The sequence below is a fragment of the Myodes glareolus genome, chromosome 2 (assembly GCF_982192425.1).
Source record: "Myodes glareolus chromosome 2, mMyoGla1.1, whole genome shotgun sequence".
In the NCBI taxonomy this organism is placed as follows: Eukaryota; Metazoa; Chordata; class Mammalia; order Rodentia; family Cricetidae; genus Myodes; species Myodes glareolus.
In genome coordinates, this window is record NC_142027.1 from 111,750,227 (window position 1) to 111,767,698 (window position 17,472).

The 17,472-nt window shown below is 51.8% G+C and overlaps 1 protein-coding gene across 2 annotated transcripts in view; it reads left to right on the plus strand.

The window, feature by feature from the left end:
* Positions 1-258: 258 nt before the first annotated feature.
* Positions 259-17,472, plus strand: part of Limk1 (LIM domain kinase 1) — a 30,529-nt gene continuing 13,315 nt past the window's right edge. The window contains exons 1-5 of one of the 2 annotated variants that reach the window (XM_048433804.3): positions 259-493; positions 2,054-2,150; positions 13,879-14,017; positions 14,233-14,342; positions 16,047-16,253. In XM_048433804.3, coding sequence (XP_048289761.3) covers positions 439-493; positions 2,054-2,150; positions 13,879-14,017; positions 14,233-14,342; positions 16,047-16,253 — 608 coding nt within the window. In that variant the 5' untranslated portion in view covers positions 259-438. Of the gene's footprint in view, positions 494-2,053; positions 2,151-8,779; positions 8,938-13,878; positions 14,018-14,232; positions 14,343-16,046; positions 16,254-17,472 lie in introns of those variants that run through there. The other variant, XM_048433805.3, reaches the window with a different exon arrangement.

Consider the following 17,472-nt stretch of genomic DNA (forward strand, 5'->3'; position numbering starts at 1 on the left):
GTTGAGGGGCGTGGTTACTGCGGCGAGGGGCGGAGCCGCGCAGTGACAGTTCCAACCCGCAGTGCCCGCAGGCCCCTTGTCAGCCTGCGGGGGGCGGGTTTGTCTCTGAGGGGCGTGGATATTCTGGAGGCGGAGCCGCGCAGGGGCAGTTCCAGCCGGCCGCGTCGCACGCGCCCCGCCCCTGCCGCAGCTTGCAGGCCCGCCCCGGCCCGCCCCTCCGCGCTCCTCAAGCGGCGGCGAGCGCGGTGCCGGTGTCCCCAAGCCGGGCGTGGGAGTGCAGCGCGGCGGCATCGCCGAGCCCGGAGCGGAGCGCTCGGCTCCGGCCCCGCGCTCCCCGCCTCCCGCCTTCCCGGGCCGGCGGCGGGCGAGCTCGCGGGCCCGGCCCCAGCTCTCCGGTGCCCCGCCGGTTGCCGGCGGTCCCCGCCCCCCGCCGAGTGCATGAGGTTGACGCTACTTTGTTGCACCTGGAGGGAAGAACGTATGGGAGAGGAAGGTGCGCCGGGCTGGGGGTCGGGGGAGGGGAGCCGGGAGTGTCTTAGGGGCCCGAGGAGCTGCAAGGCCGCGCCCCTGCCTCCTAGGAACGCGCCTGTCCTACCGAAGCCCGCAGGCCATTCTCTGTCACCCTCCCACCCTTTCTCCCTTCCTTGGCCCCGGGATGAGCTGCTCTCCTGAGGATGGAGGAAGCTCCTCTTTTCATACCCTATCCTGTCTTCACCCATCTCCCAGGTTACTGTTCATCCAGCACCTACCTTAGTCCCTAGTTCTCTGTCCCACCCTGGTCCTCGCTCTTCGGTGAGGGGGGGGCACCTTTTGATCCAGTCTGACCCGGGAGAACCAAACGACAGCAACCACGGACCTGAGATGCAGACTCGCGTTTGCGGAACTCACTGACCTTGAACCAATCACCAACACCCGGAGCCTCAGTTTCCCCACCAATGCAGTTCGGGACTAGATGAATTGGGGGACTGGGCAAAATTAAAAAATAAAAAAAGCACTGGAAAGCTGGGCACACTGGATCCGGTGACAGAATGCTGCAGAGGTCTCTACCACCGCCAGTTCTGTCATACCGTGACCTCCGGTTTCCCCTTCACCAATCCTAGTATTCTAGTATTCATTTGATCAATCTTGGCTAGAGTCCCGCCTCACTGAGAGGGCCCCAGGCTTAGAGCCTCACTACACTTGGGGTTCAGAGTCCTCTGAGATTCCCTCAGCCTGGATCAGTCTGGAATCTCCCCTAGGTTTCTTTCTCAAAGCCCTCACAGTAGGGTCATCTGGTCAAAGACAGGTTCTGGTCTCCCCAGCCCTGTTCTGCCTCCCATTCACACACATCCCTGAAGCCCTGTTGGGGGCATAGGCCCACGGGCACTTACAACACACTACTATTTGGTTTGAATAGATGCAGGTTTCGGAGCCTGGCTGTGTGTGGTAAGGAGAGGTCCCCTCTCTGCAGCTGAGATTTCGGAGTCTGTAGAATAAAGAGGAACAGGCCGAGACTATTTTGTAGGGCCCACCTGGTCCATGGGTGCAAGGTCCCGGGGATGACTAAGCATGTGTAGTGTCTGCCTTAAAGAATTGCCAGAGTGTCTGGCTTCGCAGCCCTGGCCCCTCATCATGTTTCAACGAAAGCTACCACCTTTGGGTTTCCTCCCCTGCTACTTCTAATCTGAGATGGACCAGCCAAGCACTGCAAGTCCTTGCCCCTTTCCACACTTCTTCTGGGCAGGCGAGCAGAAGAGGCTGTCACGAAAGCCACCCTCCACCTTGTTTCTAAATTCAGTCTGCTTTCTCCCCGTTTACACTTGCTGTCTCTGACGGGAGCACCTCTGTTCTCCACTACATGTTCCAGATGGGTCCAGAGAGGCTTGGCGACTTAGTGTCCAAGCAGGACTCTGAGACCGCCATCCTTTATCCTCTTGCCGGGCATTCGTCCTGTAGAGAAAGGTTCAGTGTGTGAGCAAGCACTAAGTCTGCCTGCAGTGAGCTGGGCAGGCTAGACCTCCTGCAAACTACCCTCTTAAAAATGGCTCCTGATTTGGTTTCTACCCCCAAGCAGGAAGCGAGTTGCCTGTGTGTGCGAGCTGTGGCCAGAAGATCTATGACGGCCAGTACCTCCAGGCCCTGAACGCTGACTGGCATGCAGACTGCTTCAGGTAAGACACACTGGCCCACGGGTGGATGCCCTCAGCAAGGCCCGCCTGTGACCTGGATGTTTCTCCTAGTTCTGTCCTTGCCTGTTATCTCTAGTGGGTCCTCAGCCTCAGTTTCTTAAAACAAGGAGCTTCCTTTTTCTGGGGTATGTATGTTTGTTGTTGCTGTTGTTATATTGAGGGGGGCACATGTGCATTTCAGGAGCACGTTGTGCATGGAGGTCAGAGGACGGATTTTGAGAGTCACTTCTCAACTCCACCTTGTTAAGGCTGTGTCTGGCACTGTGCAGCTAATTCAGGCTAGCAGGTTTGAGAGCTTCCAGATGATTCTCCTGTCGTCTCCTCCCATCGGAAGTAGGAGAGCTGAGATTATTGGTGCTTGCCACTGTATCTAGCTTTTTATATGGGTTCTAGGGATCAGACTTGAGTTGTCAGGTTTCCCCAGCAAGTACTTTTATCTACTCAATTATCTCCATTTGTGTGTTTACATATGTATATATATATCGATATATACATATATACACACATATACGTGTGTGTGTGTGTGTGTGTGTGTGTGTGTGTGTGTGTTGTCCAGGCTGGCTTAGAACCCCTGGGCTCAAGCAGTTTGCCTGCCTCAGCCTCCACGGTATCTAAGACTACAGGTACATGCTGCCATACCTCAGCTTGTCTAGTAGACTTTAAATCCTACTTAGGAGCTAAGCATGTATTGGTTGGTAGAGTACTTGACTAGCGTGCATGAAGTCCTAGATTTGATCCCCAGCACCACATAAACCAGACATGGTAACACATGCGTATAAACCCAGCGCCTAGGAGATAGAAGGTTAGAAATCCAAGCTCCTCCTCAGCTGTGTAGTGATTTCAGGGTCAGCTGGGCTGCATGAGACTCTGTCTCAAACAAACAAAATCCTCCTTAAGTGACTTACATTTAAGGTAATGTATATTCTACGTCAGTAGTTATACTATATTATTTATGGAATAATAAAAAAGTCCAGCTATACCACGTTCAGGTGTAGTTTTGTGTGTGTGTGTGTGTGTGTGTGCATGTGTGTGTACAGGTACACATACATGTATGTGGGGGCCAGAGGTAGATAGCAGGTGGGTTCCTTTGTTGCCCTCCACTGTACTTTTTGAGGCAGGGTCTCCCGCTGAATCTGAATCCTAGACAAGCTAGCCACTGAGATCTAGGAATCTTCCCATCTCCACATTGCCCCCTCCAACCCCAGTGCTGGAGTTACAGATGCACACCGATGTGTTGAGTTTTTTTATGGGTGCTGGGGATCTGACTGAATTCAGGCAAACACTTTACCAGCTGAGCATTTTCCCCACCCCACCCCATGCCAGGATGCGATTTTTTTCAGTCTGAAGCTGGTAGAATTCACCATGAGGAACCCATAGAGGAGCGGGAACAGGCAGAAGAGGAGGGCTAGGGCAACCTGCCCTAGCTTCCTTGAGCTCTCCTGCTGCAGGGAGGGGAAAGACACACCAGCTCTCAAGGGACTCCTAGCCACTGTCCCTAGATAATTGGCTATACACATGTGTCAGCCAGTGAAAACAGCCCTGGCCTCCAGCTGTACACAGAACATGGCTGTGATCAAAGACTCAATAGAGTAGTGGGCACCTAGAGGTGGCCCAGAGTCCCACTAGTAGCATTCCAAGAAACAAAGAGGAAAGATATTCAAGGCAACCTTGTGCTACATCCTGAGTTCAAGGCCAGCCTGAGCTACATGAGCCCCTGTTTCAAACAGAAAAAGACGAAGATGGCCTTTTCTAACACTGAGGATTCTGAACACTTTGTATAGTTAGATACTAGTTGTATCTCCAAAGAAAAATTGGGGCATAGAGAGGTTTGTATTTCTGTCTGAAGTCACATGACCAGGAAGCACTAGGAATACACAGTGCCCACTCTGAGGCCAGAAGAAAGGCAGGCAACACATCCAGGGATTGAAAACATATGCTCAGAAGGTCTCTCAGGGAAGCCCATGAGGAGATCTTGACACACAAAAAGACCGTTCACTCAGGGAGACAAGACTGTGGGGACTATTGGTGGTGAAAAAGTTAAGGGATGCAGTTAGGAGACCAAGTGGAGACTGAGCTGGCGTGGGCATTGAATGCCAGCGTTAGGCCCTTGGGAAAACAATAGAGAGGCAGCAGACAGCTAGCTGGGCAGCATGCTGTTTACTGAAGATTGTCATCCTAGTGGGCAGATGGCGCAACTTGGCAGGACGAGACTGTCGTAGTTCAGGGGTCTGCCTCCTAAGCCTGACTTAGGATAGTGACTGAGGAGGGAGGAGCTCTGATATGAAAGGGCTGATATGCGACTGGGAGCTCCATCCCCAGAATCCCCAGATGAAAGGGTGTGCATGTATAGTCCCAGCTGGGGAAGCAGTGTTGTGTGATAAACTCTTCCTGTGGAGATGCAACACACATGTCTACTCACGGCAGATAGGGAACCCGCGACAGACCAAATACGGATACCACCAAAGTACAACTTGAGAACCAATGAGTTATTAGAGTTATTTACAGAAAAATATGGGTGAAGGGTTACGTACAGGAGCAGAAGTGATTCCAGACAGCTGCGTCACCAAAGCCCCGCATGGGTGATGCTCTCAAAGCTGGGAACCTGGAGCACACTGCACAGCCTGCAGGCAGCTCAACAGGAGGGAAAGTGTCCTTTCCAGGTGTCCTTATTGGTCTTAACCTCTATCCAGGCAGCTTGTTTTGTCTGAGAGTTTCATTGCAGCTTTGCATATCTAAGAGTCCTCTTTGCAGCTTGGGTTTGCTCTTCAGAGAGGAATTCAGCTTTTATTGCTTACTGGGGGAGAGGTGGGGAGGAGATAGTTAATCTGGTCAGTTTCAGGGACTTCCTGAAGCTGTTTTCAATTGTTTGCCTTCCTGCCTAAGGAGCTTCCTGAAGTAGGGAAATGTTGAATCTCTGAGGAAGCTCTTACACCACAGGTGGGGACAAATCCTTGGGCTCACTGGTCTGCAGGCCAACCTGATCAGCCATACCCATGTGTGTGCACACTCCCATGCCATGGTGGTGTGCATGTGGATAACTTGTTATCAGAGGTTTGCTGTGGGCATCTCCCTTCCCACCATGTCTTTGAGGATCAGACTCAGGTGGTCAGGTTTGGCGGCACCTGCCTTTACTTACTGAGCCACCTTGCCACCCTCCACCTGACTTTCTGAGATAAGGTCTCTCTCTGAAGCTAGAGCTTGCCATTTCAGCTAGGTTGAGTAGCCAGTGAACCCGTAAGGTGCTCCTGTGTCCACCCATCCACACTGGGCTACAGATGTCCCTCATTGTTCCCAGCGTTACATGGATGCCGGGGATCTGACCTCGGGTCCTCAAGCATTCTTTAGTATTAATCCAGCCTCTACTGGATTAATAACCATCAAGGGTATGATATTTGCCTATTCTCATGTGAGAAATAGGGATTCAGCCATAGCAAGTACCTCGGTGAAGGTTGTCACTGCTTGAAGTGGCTTCTGACTGTCTCTTACATGTTATGTACCACTACAGAGTTGAGTGGGCTCTTCTAAGGGTGCTGATGAGCAGCAGGTCTGCACTGGGGAGAGGGTATCTGTTGTCAGCAGAGTTAGGGGGCAGGTTAGTTATGCCTGTTGCTTTAGTGACATTAGAATTGCAGTGGGGCCAAAAAGAATCAAGGAATTGTCTTTAGGGGCCCTGTAACTGGCAGGGAAGGAAGGTATGAGAGAGTCCCAAGGGTAGTCCCTCTCTGTTGCAGCACTGGAGGGAGGCAAGGGTCCCTGGCTTTGGATGGCCACTCCATAACATCGAGAGGGGTGAGACCCAGCTGGGAGATGCAGGGAGCAAGCATGTTCCGCTATCTCTGAAGTGGAGGGACACGAGGGCCCCGAAGAGAGGAAGGGCCCACAAGCAGTATGACCCACAGCTTCCATATCATAGTCAGAACCCAGATCCTTCCTTCCCTACCTCCTCACCTACAGTCAGAGCCTGGACCCCTACCTGCCTGTAGTCAGCCTAGATCCTCCTGTCCCTGCTTTCTCGCCTACAGCCAAAGTCCAGATCCTTACCTCAACACCTCCCTGCCTACCATCTAAACCTGGATCCCTCCTCACCCTTCCATTCATCATCAGAGCCTGAATCTCCATCTCTGCCTCCCCATACCCGGCCCAGGGGTGTATGCTCACTCACCGAAGCTGGGTAATACTACAGTGTCCTGCCCCATACAGTTAGGAAAACAGCTCCAAGAAAGATCCCAGCTGCCCTGGGTACATGGCTGGCAGACAACTAGCCTAACTCTCCCCAGGACACCTGAGGCACCATTTCCAATGACACAGACCTCTCAGTGACATTGAAACCTTTATTCCCTTTGCCGTCGATAACGCTGCGATAGCGGGAGGGCTGTGTGACAAGACTGGACAGCCACAAGGTGGGGGACGGCTTCATGAGTTATCCCACTCCTTGCCTGCCTTGTCTTTCTGCATGCCCTTCCAAGTGGAATCCCCGGGGCCGCTGAGTCAGCCGCTCTCAAGCACCTGTCCTCTACAGGCCCCCTCAGGACAACCTGCAAGTCAGTGCTGTTACTGAAGCAGTTTGACTGATGAGGAAACAGGCGCAGAGGTCACTCCACGGGGCTTAACTGCAAAACCTGCCCTATGTAACCCGAGTCCTTAGGACTCCATCCTGCCCCTCCCAGGCGTGGTCTCCTGCCTTCTAGCAGGAAAGCCAGAGAAGAGACAGAGCAGTGTCAGAGGCCAGACAGCCCTCCAAGGAGGTGACAGTTAAGCACAGAGTAGAAGGAAGTGAGGGAGGAACTCAGCATGCCCACAGGCACTGAGGTGGGCCGTGATAGCTACGGCTGGGGATCAGCTAGGGCCCTACAGGACTGACTTACAGTGGGGCTGCCATAGAATCACCCAGCCTTGGGTTTTGTTTTGTCGTCCGTCCGCGGCCCCTGCCATGCTGGAGACCAAACCCAGAGCCCTGGGCTTGCTAGGCAAGCCCTCTGCTATATCTCCAACCACTAATGTTTATATAAAGTGGGGGGGCATCCGGGGTAATCCCTCAGTGATAGATACATCACTGACCTAGCATGCTTGTTCCCCAGCGCTGAGGGGAAATTTACTTTTATCTGTTTATAATAAAATAACACATTTCTTAATTTGGGAGGGAGGGAGGGTTGGACTGAACCCAGGCCTCATGGATACCAGGGAAAAGCCCGATTACTGTGCCATGTCCCAGCCTTCTAGCTGCATCGATGTGTGTCTAGGGCAGCAGTTCTCAACCTGTAGGTCGCAGCCCCTTTGGGGGGTCACATACCAGATACTTATTTTACGATTCATAACAGTAACAAATGACATTTGTGAAGTAGCAACAGAAATAGTTTTACTGTTGGGGTCACCACAGCATGAACTGTATTAAAGGGGCGCAGCATTAGGAAGATTGAGAAGCACTGGGCCAGGGGGAGCTGGAGGAACCGGCGGAAGGTTCCCTGGCTGTGAGTCCTCTGATCTGAGCTCTGCATTTGCCCCTGAACTGGAGTAAATCCCGGGCTGGTCTGCCAGGAAGGCCTTAGATGCTGTGTCAGACGCCTGCTGAGCCAGGACGCGTGTTTTCTGAAGATGCTCTCTGTAGACAGCTCAGAGCGTGTAAGCATTAGGTGGGGTTTCATCCTTACCCACCACCATACACCACACTTCCTGTTGGCTCTGCCTCCCAGAAGATTAGAGCCAGGCCCATGGTCCAGGTTTCCGGGGGCCCAGCTGCTGCTTCTGTATGCCATGCCTGCAGGGTCCTTTTCCTAAAAGCCTTGAGTGCACAATTCCTAGAAATTTTTTAACCTGGGTAATCTCCCTGGAGGCTGGGTGGGGTAGCCCTGAGCGAGGAATAGGGAACGCTGGTAGTGTAACCTCAGCTGGGAGAAAGCTCTCAGTCGAGGAACCTCCCTGTAAGGAGGCTGAGCTAACCATGGGAAGTTGGCCTCTGTTCCCTTGGGGACAGCACCGGAAGAGGCAGCTGCTCTGGTGCTTTCTGTCCCTAGAGAGCCAAGCCCTCAGTGCCTTGTCCAGGAAGAGACCAAGGAATACACAGGATCCCCTTCTTCGGATGAAGAGGGCTAGGAACAGAGTAGTGCAGTTAGAGCCTAGATCCCTCCCTGCCTCCCTCATTGGTGTCAGCGCCTACATCCCTTCCCCCTGTCTGTAGCCAAAGCCCTCCTTCTCACCTTTGCGGGGAGGGGGGGGGTGCAGGCAGGTCAGAACCTAGTTCCCTCCCTTCCCACCTCCTTTCTTAGAGTCAGAGCCTAGCTCCCTTCTCCCTGCCTCTTTACCTGGGGCTATAGCCTGAGCCACTCCTTTTCGCTTCTCTGCCTGTAGTCCTAGCCTAGCCTAGATCCCTCCTTTCGCAGCTCCCCACCTATAGTCAGAACCTAGATCCTTCCCTGCCGTCCCCTCTGCCTACGTTCAGAATGGAGACCACTCTTTGCTTACTCCTACCTGATTAGAGCTAGATCTATCCCTCACGCCCTCCACCAAAGCCCAAGCAGAAAGCACATTGGCTGCTTCCTGTCACAGACTGAGAAAGAGTCCTTCCTCGCCACACTGCTGCCTCCTCCTCCCCTGTGGTGTGGCCACACAGGCCCTACCCCCTGCAGCCTCCAATCCTGAGTCCCTATAGTAGGATGGGGAAGCTCTGGCCAGGCCACGGGTGGCCTCGTACAGGCCTCCAGAGCCTTCTGTGACTGCAGAGGATGCTACCAGCCTTGGCTCTGAGAAGAATCCGCTACCTCCGTGGGGCTAAGTAAGTAGAAAGCCCTCTTACTACCTGTCCTGGGTCCCTGGCTTAGAGAGGGACCTGGCTGAAGGTGGAGGGAACTAAAGGACAGGCCCATCTGGGGATGGCTGTGGGGCAGAACTGAAACTCTCCAGTCAGGTCTACCAGCTATGGGGAAAACAGGCCATTGCTGAGCTTTTGGTCCATCTGGTACCTTCTCCCAGTGAGCCTGACCTTCCAGCTGCTCACTCTTTCACCCTGGTGTCCTGGAATGAGGTGGGAGGAGCCTCATACCTGTCACTGTGACACACTTAGCCCAGGCTCTCTTGCCACAGAGCTCCATACACCTGTTTTCTCCACAGGGTCCTCTCCTGCCCCAGCCTGGCTCTGCTAGAGAAGAGCCGGGACAGTCTACTTAGGAGTTCTACCTGGTTGGTCCTGTGTGACATGGAGGGCTCTTTTTGAGATAGAATCTCATATATCCCGAACTGACCTCAAATTGACCAGGTAGCCCAGAATGACCTCAGACTCCTGATCCTCCTGCCTCCACCTCCCAAGTCCTGGGATTACAGTGGTGCTAAGGATGGAACCGGGGCTTTCTGATTGTGAAGCAAGTATTCTACTGTTTGACCCACGTGCCCCATCCATCTCAACTGCATTGTGAGAATCAAGCTGATGGCTCTGCCCACTGGTGGCTCCTCTTTCTCCCTTCTCTGGCTGCTGTCAGGATGTAGGCTGAGGATTAAGGGGCTGGAGAGGTCAGAAGCTCCTTTGTACCTTCCGTTGGCAAAGGTCTTTTGAAGCCTGGGGCCAGCCACTAACACCTTTGAGCCCACATCCTGAGCCCAAGTAAAGCCTTAACCCCTCTAAACAGAGACAGAAGCCAAGCATAGTGGGACACACCTGTCATCCCAGCACTGGAGAGGTAGAGGCAGAAGGATGGGGAACTCAAAGTCAGGCTGGGGATGTGTCTCAGCCAGCAGGGTGTTTGTCTAGCATGCATGAATCCTTGGGTTCTATCCCCAGCATGGACAAACTAAGCTTCAAGGCACGTTCCTGTAATCCCAGCACTGTGTGGTAGAAGTAGGATCAGTTCAAGGTCATCCTCTTCCACATAGTGAGTTCAAGGCCAGCTTCTGCTGTGTGAGACCCTCTCTCAACAGAGAGCGAAGGCCGCCAGGGAACCGTAGCACACAGATTACAGAGAGGTGCCTAAGCAGTACTGAAGGTGCTGGGTGGGATCAGCCCCCTCCTGAAGGTACATTTACAGAGGCTGTGCTGCTGCTGCTGCTGCTGCTGCTGCTGCTGCTGTGTAGCAATAAGGGCCGGGAGAGGCTTCAAGGAAGTAGTGACCTGGTAGGGGATATGCTGAGCAGAACTTTTGAGCCAGTCATGGTCAGATCACTCCCCGCAGCAGCAGTGGCGGCCGACTGTGATGAATGAGTGGGTGGAGGAGGAGCTGGGGAGTTTCCTTCTAGATGAACTTAAGAGCTTTCTCTCCCGGGGTGGGATGTAACTGGTTCTGAGCCCACACCCACAGGGAGAGCAGGCACGCCGAGGCCCTGCTTCCTGCGGCGTGACACCAGCGATGGGCGATGGGCAGACCTCTGTGAAACTCCTGTGACCTAGGCGTGGGACAGGAAGCAAGTCACTGATAGGATAGGACTGGGGACCTTCTTGAGAGGACAGGATCCTTGCTGCCTCTTTGCGTTTTGGGGTCCTTTCCATGGCATCTTCTATTAGGTTTGAAAACCCCAGGAGAGGCGTACTGGGGCCCTACATTCAGAGCCTCCTCCCACTGCCCCAGTCTCCCAGCGGTACTAAGCCCTTCCCCTATTGGAGCCTGCCTTGGACTGTTGCCAGGAGAGTTGGGCCCATAAGCATGACATCATGACTCCTGCCCTGCACCCAGCCTCTCCTCCTCTGCTCTCTGCCTCCCCCAGGGACACCTCATCAGGCCCCTTTCCTGAGTACATCCCCACCCACTTACAACTGAATTCTGACATTTTGTGTTCCCCGGCTTGAGCCCCTCCCTGCAGGCCAGACACCCAGACAATGGGAAACAAGCTAGGATCTTCTTAAAGGAACAGTGTCCCGCCAGCTGTTGTACAGCTCTCCTCCCTGTCCTGTTCTCAGTTCCAGTTCCAGCAGGCTACTAGTTCTGGGGAGTGCAGTGAACAGTCTCACCCACCTATTCTCTCCTGCACTGGTCCCCAGCACAGCACAGCTCCTCCAGGCCCCACATGACCCGTAAGCAGAACCAGCTGCATATGCAGCCCGTTCTCTGCTCAGGGGTACATTCTGGCCCAGGCATATCTAGACACACAGAACCCTAGGGTCAGCTCTCCATAGACTCACAGGAGTGTCCCAATCCCACCAAGACGCTTGGACCAGGAGAAGCCCGGCACCTAGTTTACGGGCAAAGACACCCTCTCTCTCTGCCTGCCCTTCAGCCCCAACCCCAGCCTCCCTGGTTGTCTCTTAGACTAAGATGGACTGCTGGCTTTGATGACCCTGGGCTGGTTTCCTGAGGAAAGACAGGGACATAGATTTAATGGTAGGTGGCAGCAAGAACTGAGCTGATCTCTGGGCATTCTCATTCTCGTGAAGGCCTAGGGCTGCTGAGCTTTGGGGAGATAACAGCATCCTGCATCTTCACTGGCAGGATCCTGTCTCTGCATCCTGAGCCCAATACCTACTTCATACCTTAATGAGATAGGATAGCCAGTGCTCACTGGTGGGAGCTTGGGCAAGTTGCCTTTACAATTCAGCTCCCCTTGAGGTATTTGTTTGGTTGGGTTTTTCATTTTCCTTTTTGTTTTGAGTTGGTATTTTCCCAGTGCCCCGACTGGTCTGCAGACTGGTGTTGAATGCCCATAGATCCACCTGCCTCTGCCTCCCATGTGCTAAAGCAGGAAGGTGCTGACATTCAGGTCTAAAGAGTTACAGACCTCTGCACTCTTAGAGGAGAAAGCCAACCAATCCATGTATGAGGCCTGTGGTCCGCTTCACGCCCTCCATGTTCCCAGCCTCTGTTCCTCTATCCATCTAGATGGTGACCAAGAACAAGTCACCTTCCTTCTGAGCATCTTCTTTGCATGAGAGGAGACAGGGACTTGGATTCGAAGCTGCTCCTGCCCCTGAGGTTAGCAGTTGAGCCAGATCCTCCAGCCCATCTAGGCAGAGCGGAAATGGATGGCTGTACAGGCTGTGCGCCAAAAAGCTCTAGAGGGAGCTGGGCGAGGTGACACCTTTAATTCCAGTGCTAAGGAGGAAGAAGCAGGCAGATATCTGTGAGTTCAAGGCACTCATGGTCTACATAGAAAGTTGTAGGACAGCCAAGGCTATATAGAGAGACCCTGTCTCCAAAAACAAAAAGGGGAAAAGCTGAGGGGATGAAGCAGCTAGACTGCTCAGCTGGTCCCAGGTAAAGAGGCTGGTCCCATGAACCTGATGAACTGAGTTCAAGCCCCAGAACTTCTGTAAGAGTCCAGAGGGAGAACTGATTTCTCAGAGTCCTGTGGTTGCTGCATGTACACTGAGGCCTGTACACACACACACACACACTTAGGATATTTTGTGCAAGTAGGGTCTTACCATGAAACCCTGGCTGTCCTGGGACAGGCTGTGTAGACCAGGCTGGCCTCAAACTCACCCATCTTCCTTGCCTCCAAGTAGTGAGATCAGAGGTGTGTGTACAGCTGTACCCAGCCATTAATAATCACTTTTTAGAAAGTGATGTGGGGGTGCAGTCCTCTCTCAGAGCAGTCTGAGCTCTGGATTTGCATATAGGCCACTTGTGTTCACAGATACAGCTTTCTAAAATTGGGGTTCTTTCTTGTTTTTCTTTTACTTTTTAATTTTTTTTAATTATTAATTAGAGAAAGGATCTTACTGTGTAGCCCAGCCTGGTCTGAAACTTGTCATGTAGCCCAGACTGGCCTCAAACTCACATTCCTTTCTTTTATCCTTTTTAGTGTTTATTTTATGTGTATGGGTGTTTTGCTCACACATATATGTGTGTGCCTGGTACCCGCAAAGGCCGGAAGAGGATGTCAGATCCCCTGGAACAGACGTTATAGATAGTTGTTAGCCACCATCTGAATGCTAGCAATCAAACTCAGGTCCTCTGGAAGAGCACCCAGTGCTCTTAACTACTGAGCCATCTCTCCAACCCCTCCTTCTTTTACTTTCAAGACAGTATTTCATGTCCCATTCTGACCTGGACTCACTGTAGAGTATATAACCAACTATGACTTGAACTCCTAATCTTCCTGCCACTGTGTCTTGTGTGCTGGGATGACAGGTGAGTGCCCAATTACTAGCCCAAGATAATTCTTCGTGTGTTTGTTTGTTTGTTTGTTTGTTTGAGACAGGATCTGTGTAGCCCTTGCTTACTGCAGCTCGAGATCCCTCCTCAGCCTCCCAGCTGCTGAAATGATAGCCTACCTATGTGTCCACACTCGGATACCTTTCTCTTAGTCTTTTTTTTAAATTTGCTTAATTTTTTTTTCTTTGGGTTTTCAAGACAGGGTTTCCCTGTGTAGCCCTGGCTGTCCTGGAACTCTATAGACCAGGCTGACATCAAACTTAGAGATCCGCCTGCCTCTGCCTCCCGAATACTGGGATTAAAGGCATGTGCCACCACTGCCCGTCTAATATTTTTTTATTTTGGTAACAGGGCTTTATGTATGCTAGGCAAGCTCTCCACCAACAGAAGTACATCCCAGCCCCTATTTTGTTTCAATTTTCTAAAAGCAATACCCAAAGATAAATACCTATACGTGGGGACTAGAGAGATGGCTTCAGGGTCAAGAATACTTGCTACTTTTGCAAAGCTCCTAAGTGTGTATCCTAGTGGGTATCTAGTGCCCTCCTCTGGCCTCCTTAGGCACCACACACGCAGGATGAACATACTGTGCAGAGAGAGTCGATGTGGCCATCTCAGCCCCGCCCTTCTCCACCCAGGTGCTGTGAGTGTAGTGCCTCCCTTTCACACCAGTACTATGAGAAGGATGGACAGCTCTTCTGCAAGAAGGACTACTGGGCCCGCTATGGCGAGTCTTGCCATGGGTGCTCTGAACACATCACCAAAGGACTGGTCATGGTGAGCACCTCCTCCTACTTGCCCCATCTCTTGAGGTGAGCATGCTCTCTCTCCCTGCCACCATCCCCTGTGCATTCTAAGCCCATTTCTTTGCCTATTCAGATCCTTCAGTCCTCTGTCTGTCCAGACTGCCCTGCTTCTCCTTTGAAAAGAGAATGGTGGTCGGTATAGAAACTGCAGGTACCAGTAAGCTGTGTTGTGTCCCCCACCTACAGGTGGCCGGGGAGCTGAAATACCACCCTGAGTGCTTCATCTGCCTCACCTGCGGAACCTTCATCGGCGACGGGGACACCTACACACTGGTGGAGCACTCGAAGCTGTACTGGTGAGTACTGTGGGCCTCTTCGAACCTCGGGGCCTGCACCTGTCATCGAGGCTGCCAACACTCAGGCTTTTATTTCCACATGAGAAAATAGGAGAGGGCAAGTGCTGTAGCTCCCTGCTACCTTGTAGACATGGCAAAGATGCCTGTCACCCCAGCTTTTCAGAAGGCTAATGCAAAAGGAGACTAGTCTGGGCAACTTAGTGAGACCCAGTCTCAAAAAGTAAAAAGAGAGCTGAGGGTATATCTCAGTAGTAGAGCACCTGCCTAGAATCCCCAAGTGAAGGGCTGGGGTGTGGCTCAGTGGTAGAGCCCCTGCCTAGAATTCCCCAGTGAGGGGCTGGGGTGTGGCTCAGTGGTAGAGCACCTGCCTAGAATCCCCAGTGGGGGGCTGGGGTGTGGCTCAGTGGTAGAGCCCCTGCCAAGAAAGAAAGAAAGAAAGAAGGAAGGAAGGAAGGAAGGAAGGAAGGAAAGAAAGAAAGGAAAGAAGGAAAATGACAAAATCCTAAGTGTCCCCCAATACCAGCTCCCTTCTCTCTGTCTTTGCAGTACGGTTCTGGCTCTAGCCACAGAGCTGGCACAGACACTACCAGCTACAGATACTATTATCAGCAGGTCTGTTCCTGCTGCAGACACCAGCTGCACACTACCCGCCAGGGCCCTCACACACTTAAAGCAATTGGCTTCCAATCCAGTGACCCCAAGTTTGATAATTTGCTAAATGACTCACAGAACTCCAAAGGGTGCTGTGCTTTGGGTCACAGTTGCATTACAAAGGACACAGCCCAGAAGCCACCAAGTGAGGATGCCTTCCATCTCTCCCCTAGCCCACCTTATGTTTACTAACCAGGATGCCACACTGAGGTCCAGCATTTCATTGAGGTTTTCTTATAAGTAATCTGGCCACATGATTAAACTCTGTTTCTAGCCTGCTCCTGGGACCCAGGCTGGCTCGAAGCCCCAAGCCTTCAGTCATGGTCCGTTTTTGCGGGACCAGCCCTGATCTGACTCATGTCATTTGCATAGACTCAAGCATCCTCCAAGGGGCTCATAAATAACAAAGATCCCCCTGTTCCAAGGACTTAGAGTCTTTCTCCCCAGAGCCAGGGACAAAATAACAGGCAAATTCTCTCTTAGGAAACACCAACAAGGCTGGATTTGAGAACAACAGGACCTGATCCCAAATGGGTTTTTAATGACTTCCTCCCAAACGAGATGTATCCCCAAGGGCCTCGCCTTATCTTGGCCATCTGACAACATCACAGAATAGACAAGCCAGAATGGGGCCAGTGAGATGGCTCAGTGTGTAAAGGTGCTTGCTGCCAAGCCTAATGACCTGAAATCTATCCTCAGGATCAAAGTGGTGGAAGGAGAGAGCTGATTCCTTTCAATTGTCCTTTAAACTACATACAAACTACACACACACACACACACACACACACACAGAGTTTGGCACACATGTATTTGACCAAACACATACATAAATAAATGTAATTTTGAAACAATTTTTTTTTTTACCATAATAACTGAGACCCAGAGTTGGGAGAGCTGAGCCACTGGTCACCCAGTCCTGCCCTGAGTGCCATCACTTTGCTGGGGAGGGGTGTGGGAGGAGGGCGAAGCCTGCTGCAGAGGAGCATGACTGACTTCTCCCTGATACTCTTCTTCCCCTCCTCTCTGCATCCGCACTACCGACGGCCTTCATAGCGGGCGCTGCTACTACCAGACTGTGGTAACTCCAGTCATTGAACAGATTCTGCCAGACTCACCCGGATCCCACCTGCCCCATACAGTCACCCTAGTGTCCATCCCGGCCTCTGCTCATGGCAAACGAGGCCTGTCCGTCTCCATCGACCCCCCTCATGGCCCACCAGGCTGTGGCACGGAGCATTCGCACACTGTCCGAGTCCAAGGGTGAGTGGGCTGTCACGCTGGATGGGCTCTGCTGTAGCAACCTGGTTGTATTAGCCTTTTGTTCCTATTCAAAATACTCGACATAAACAACCTAAGTGGGGAAAGATTGATCTTAGCTCACAGTTCCAGAGGGTTCAGTCCATAGTCATTGAGTAAGTTTATTCTGGCCTAAAGTGCCCAGGTACTAAAAGCATGAGGAACTGAGATAAGTCAATTTACAAAAACCAGGGCCGTTAAGATGGCTCATCAGGTAAAGATGCTTGCTGTCAAGCTTGACATCTTGAGTTCCATTCCCAGCTCCCACAGGGTGGAGGAAAGAAGGGTGGAGGAAAGAACCAGCGTCCGTAAGCTGTCCTGATTTACACACGCAAACACACATACACACACACACACACACACACACACGGCATGCTTATACGCATAAACACACACAACATACTCATACGCATAAACATACACACAAGACATGCTTATACACTTAAACATACACACATACAAGACATGCTCATACACATAAATATACTTATAAGACATGCTCATACACGTAAACATACACACATACAAGACATGCTCATATACATAAACCTATACACACACAAGATATGCTATACACAAACATATATATACACACAAGACATGCTCATACACATAAACATACATGCACACTAAAGAAATGAATATAAAAAATAATTTTAAGCCAAACAAATGGCTGTACTTATAATCCTGGAGTTAGGGAGTTGTCCTCTTGCATCTGTGAGCAACTAATGAAACTCATTGGGCCACCCCCACACACACACAAAAAGGGAAAGACGTGAAAGGAGGGGGACTAATTGCAAAGACTCGGGAATCAGCAGAAGTGGAGGGAAACAGTGACGGAGGTGAGTGATCAAAATGCATTATACGACACATGAAGGTGTCACAATGAAGCCCACCATTAAGCATAGTTAATATATGCTAATAAAGATAAGACTGGGACTGGAGAGATGGCTCAGTGGTTAAGAACACTGGCTCCTCTTGCAGAGAACCAGGGTTCGGTTCCCAGCACCCACATGGCGGTTCACAGCCATCTATAACTCCAGCTCCAGAGGATCCTGCACCCTTGTGGCTACCTAGGTGTGATTTTTCACCTGAGGTGGAATCATTTCCCTCCACACCCCATTTCTGATCATCTTGGCTGTTGGTTTCCTATTGGGACTAAAGGGCACCAGTGGGAGGGAAA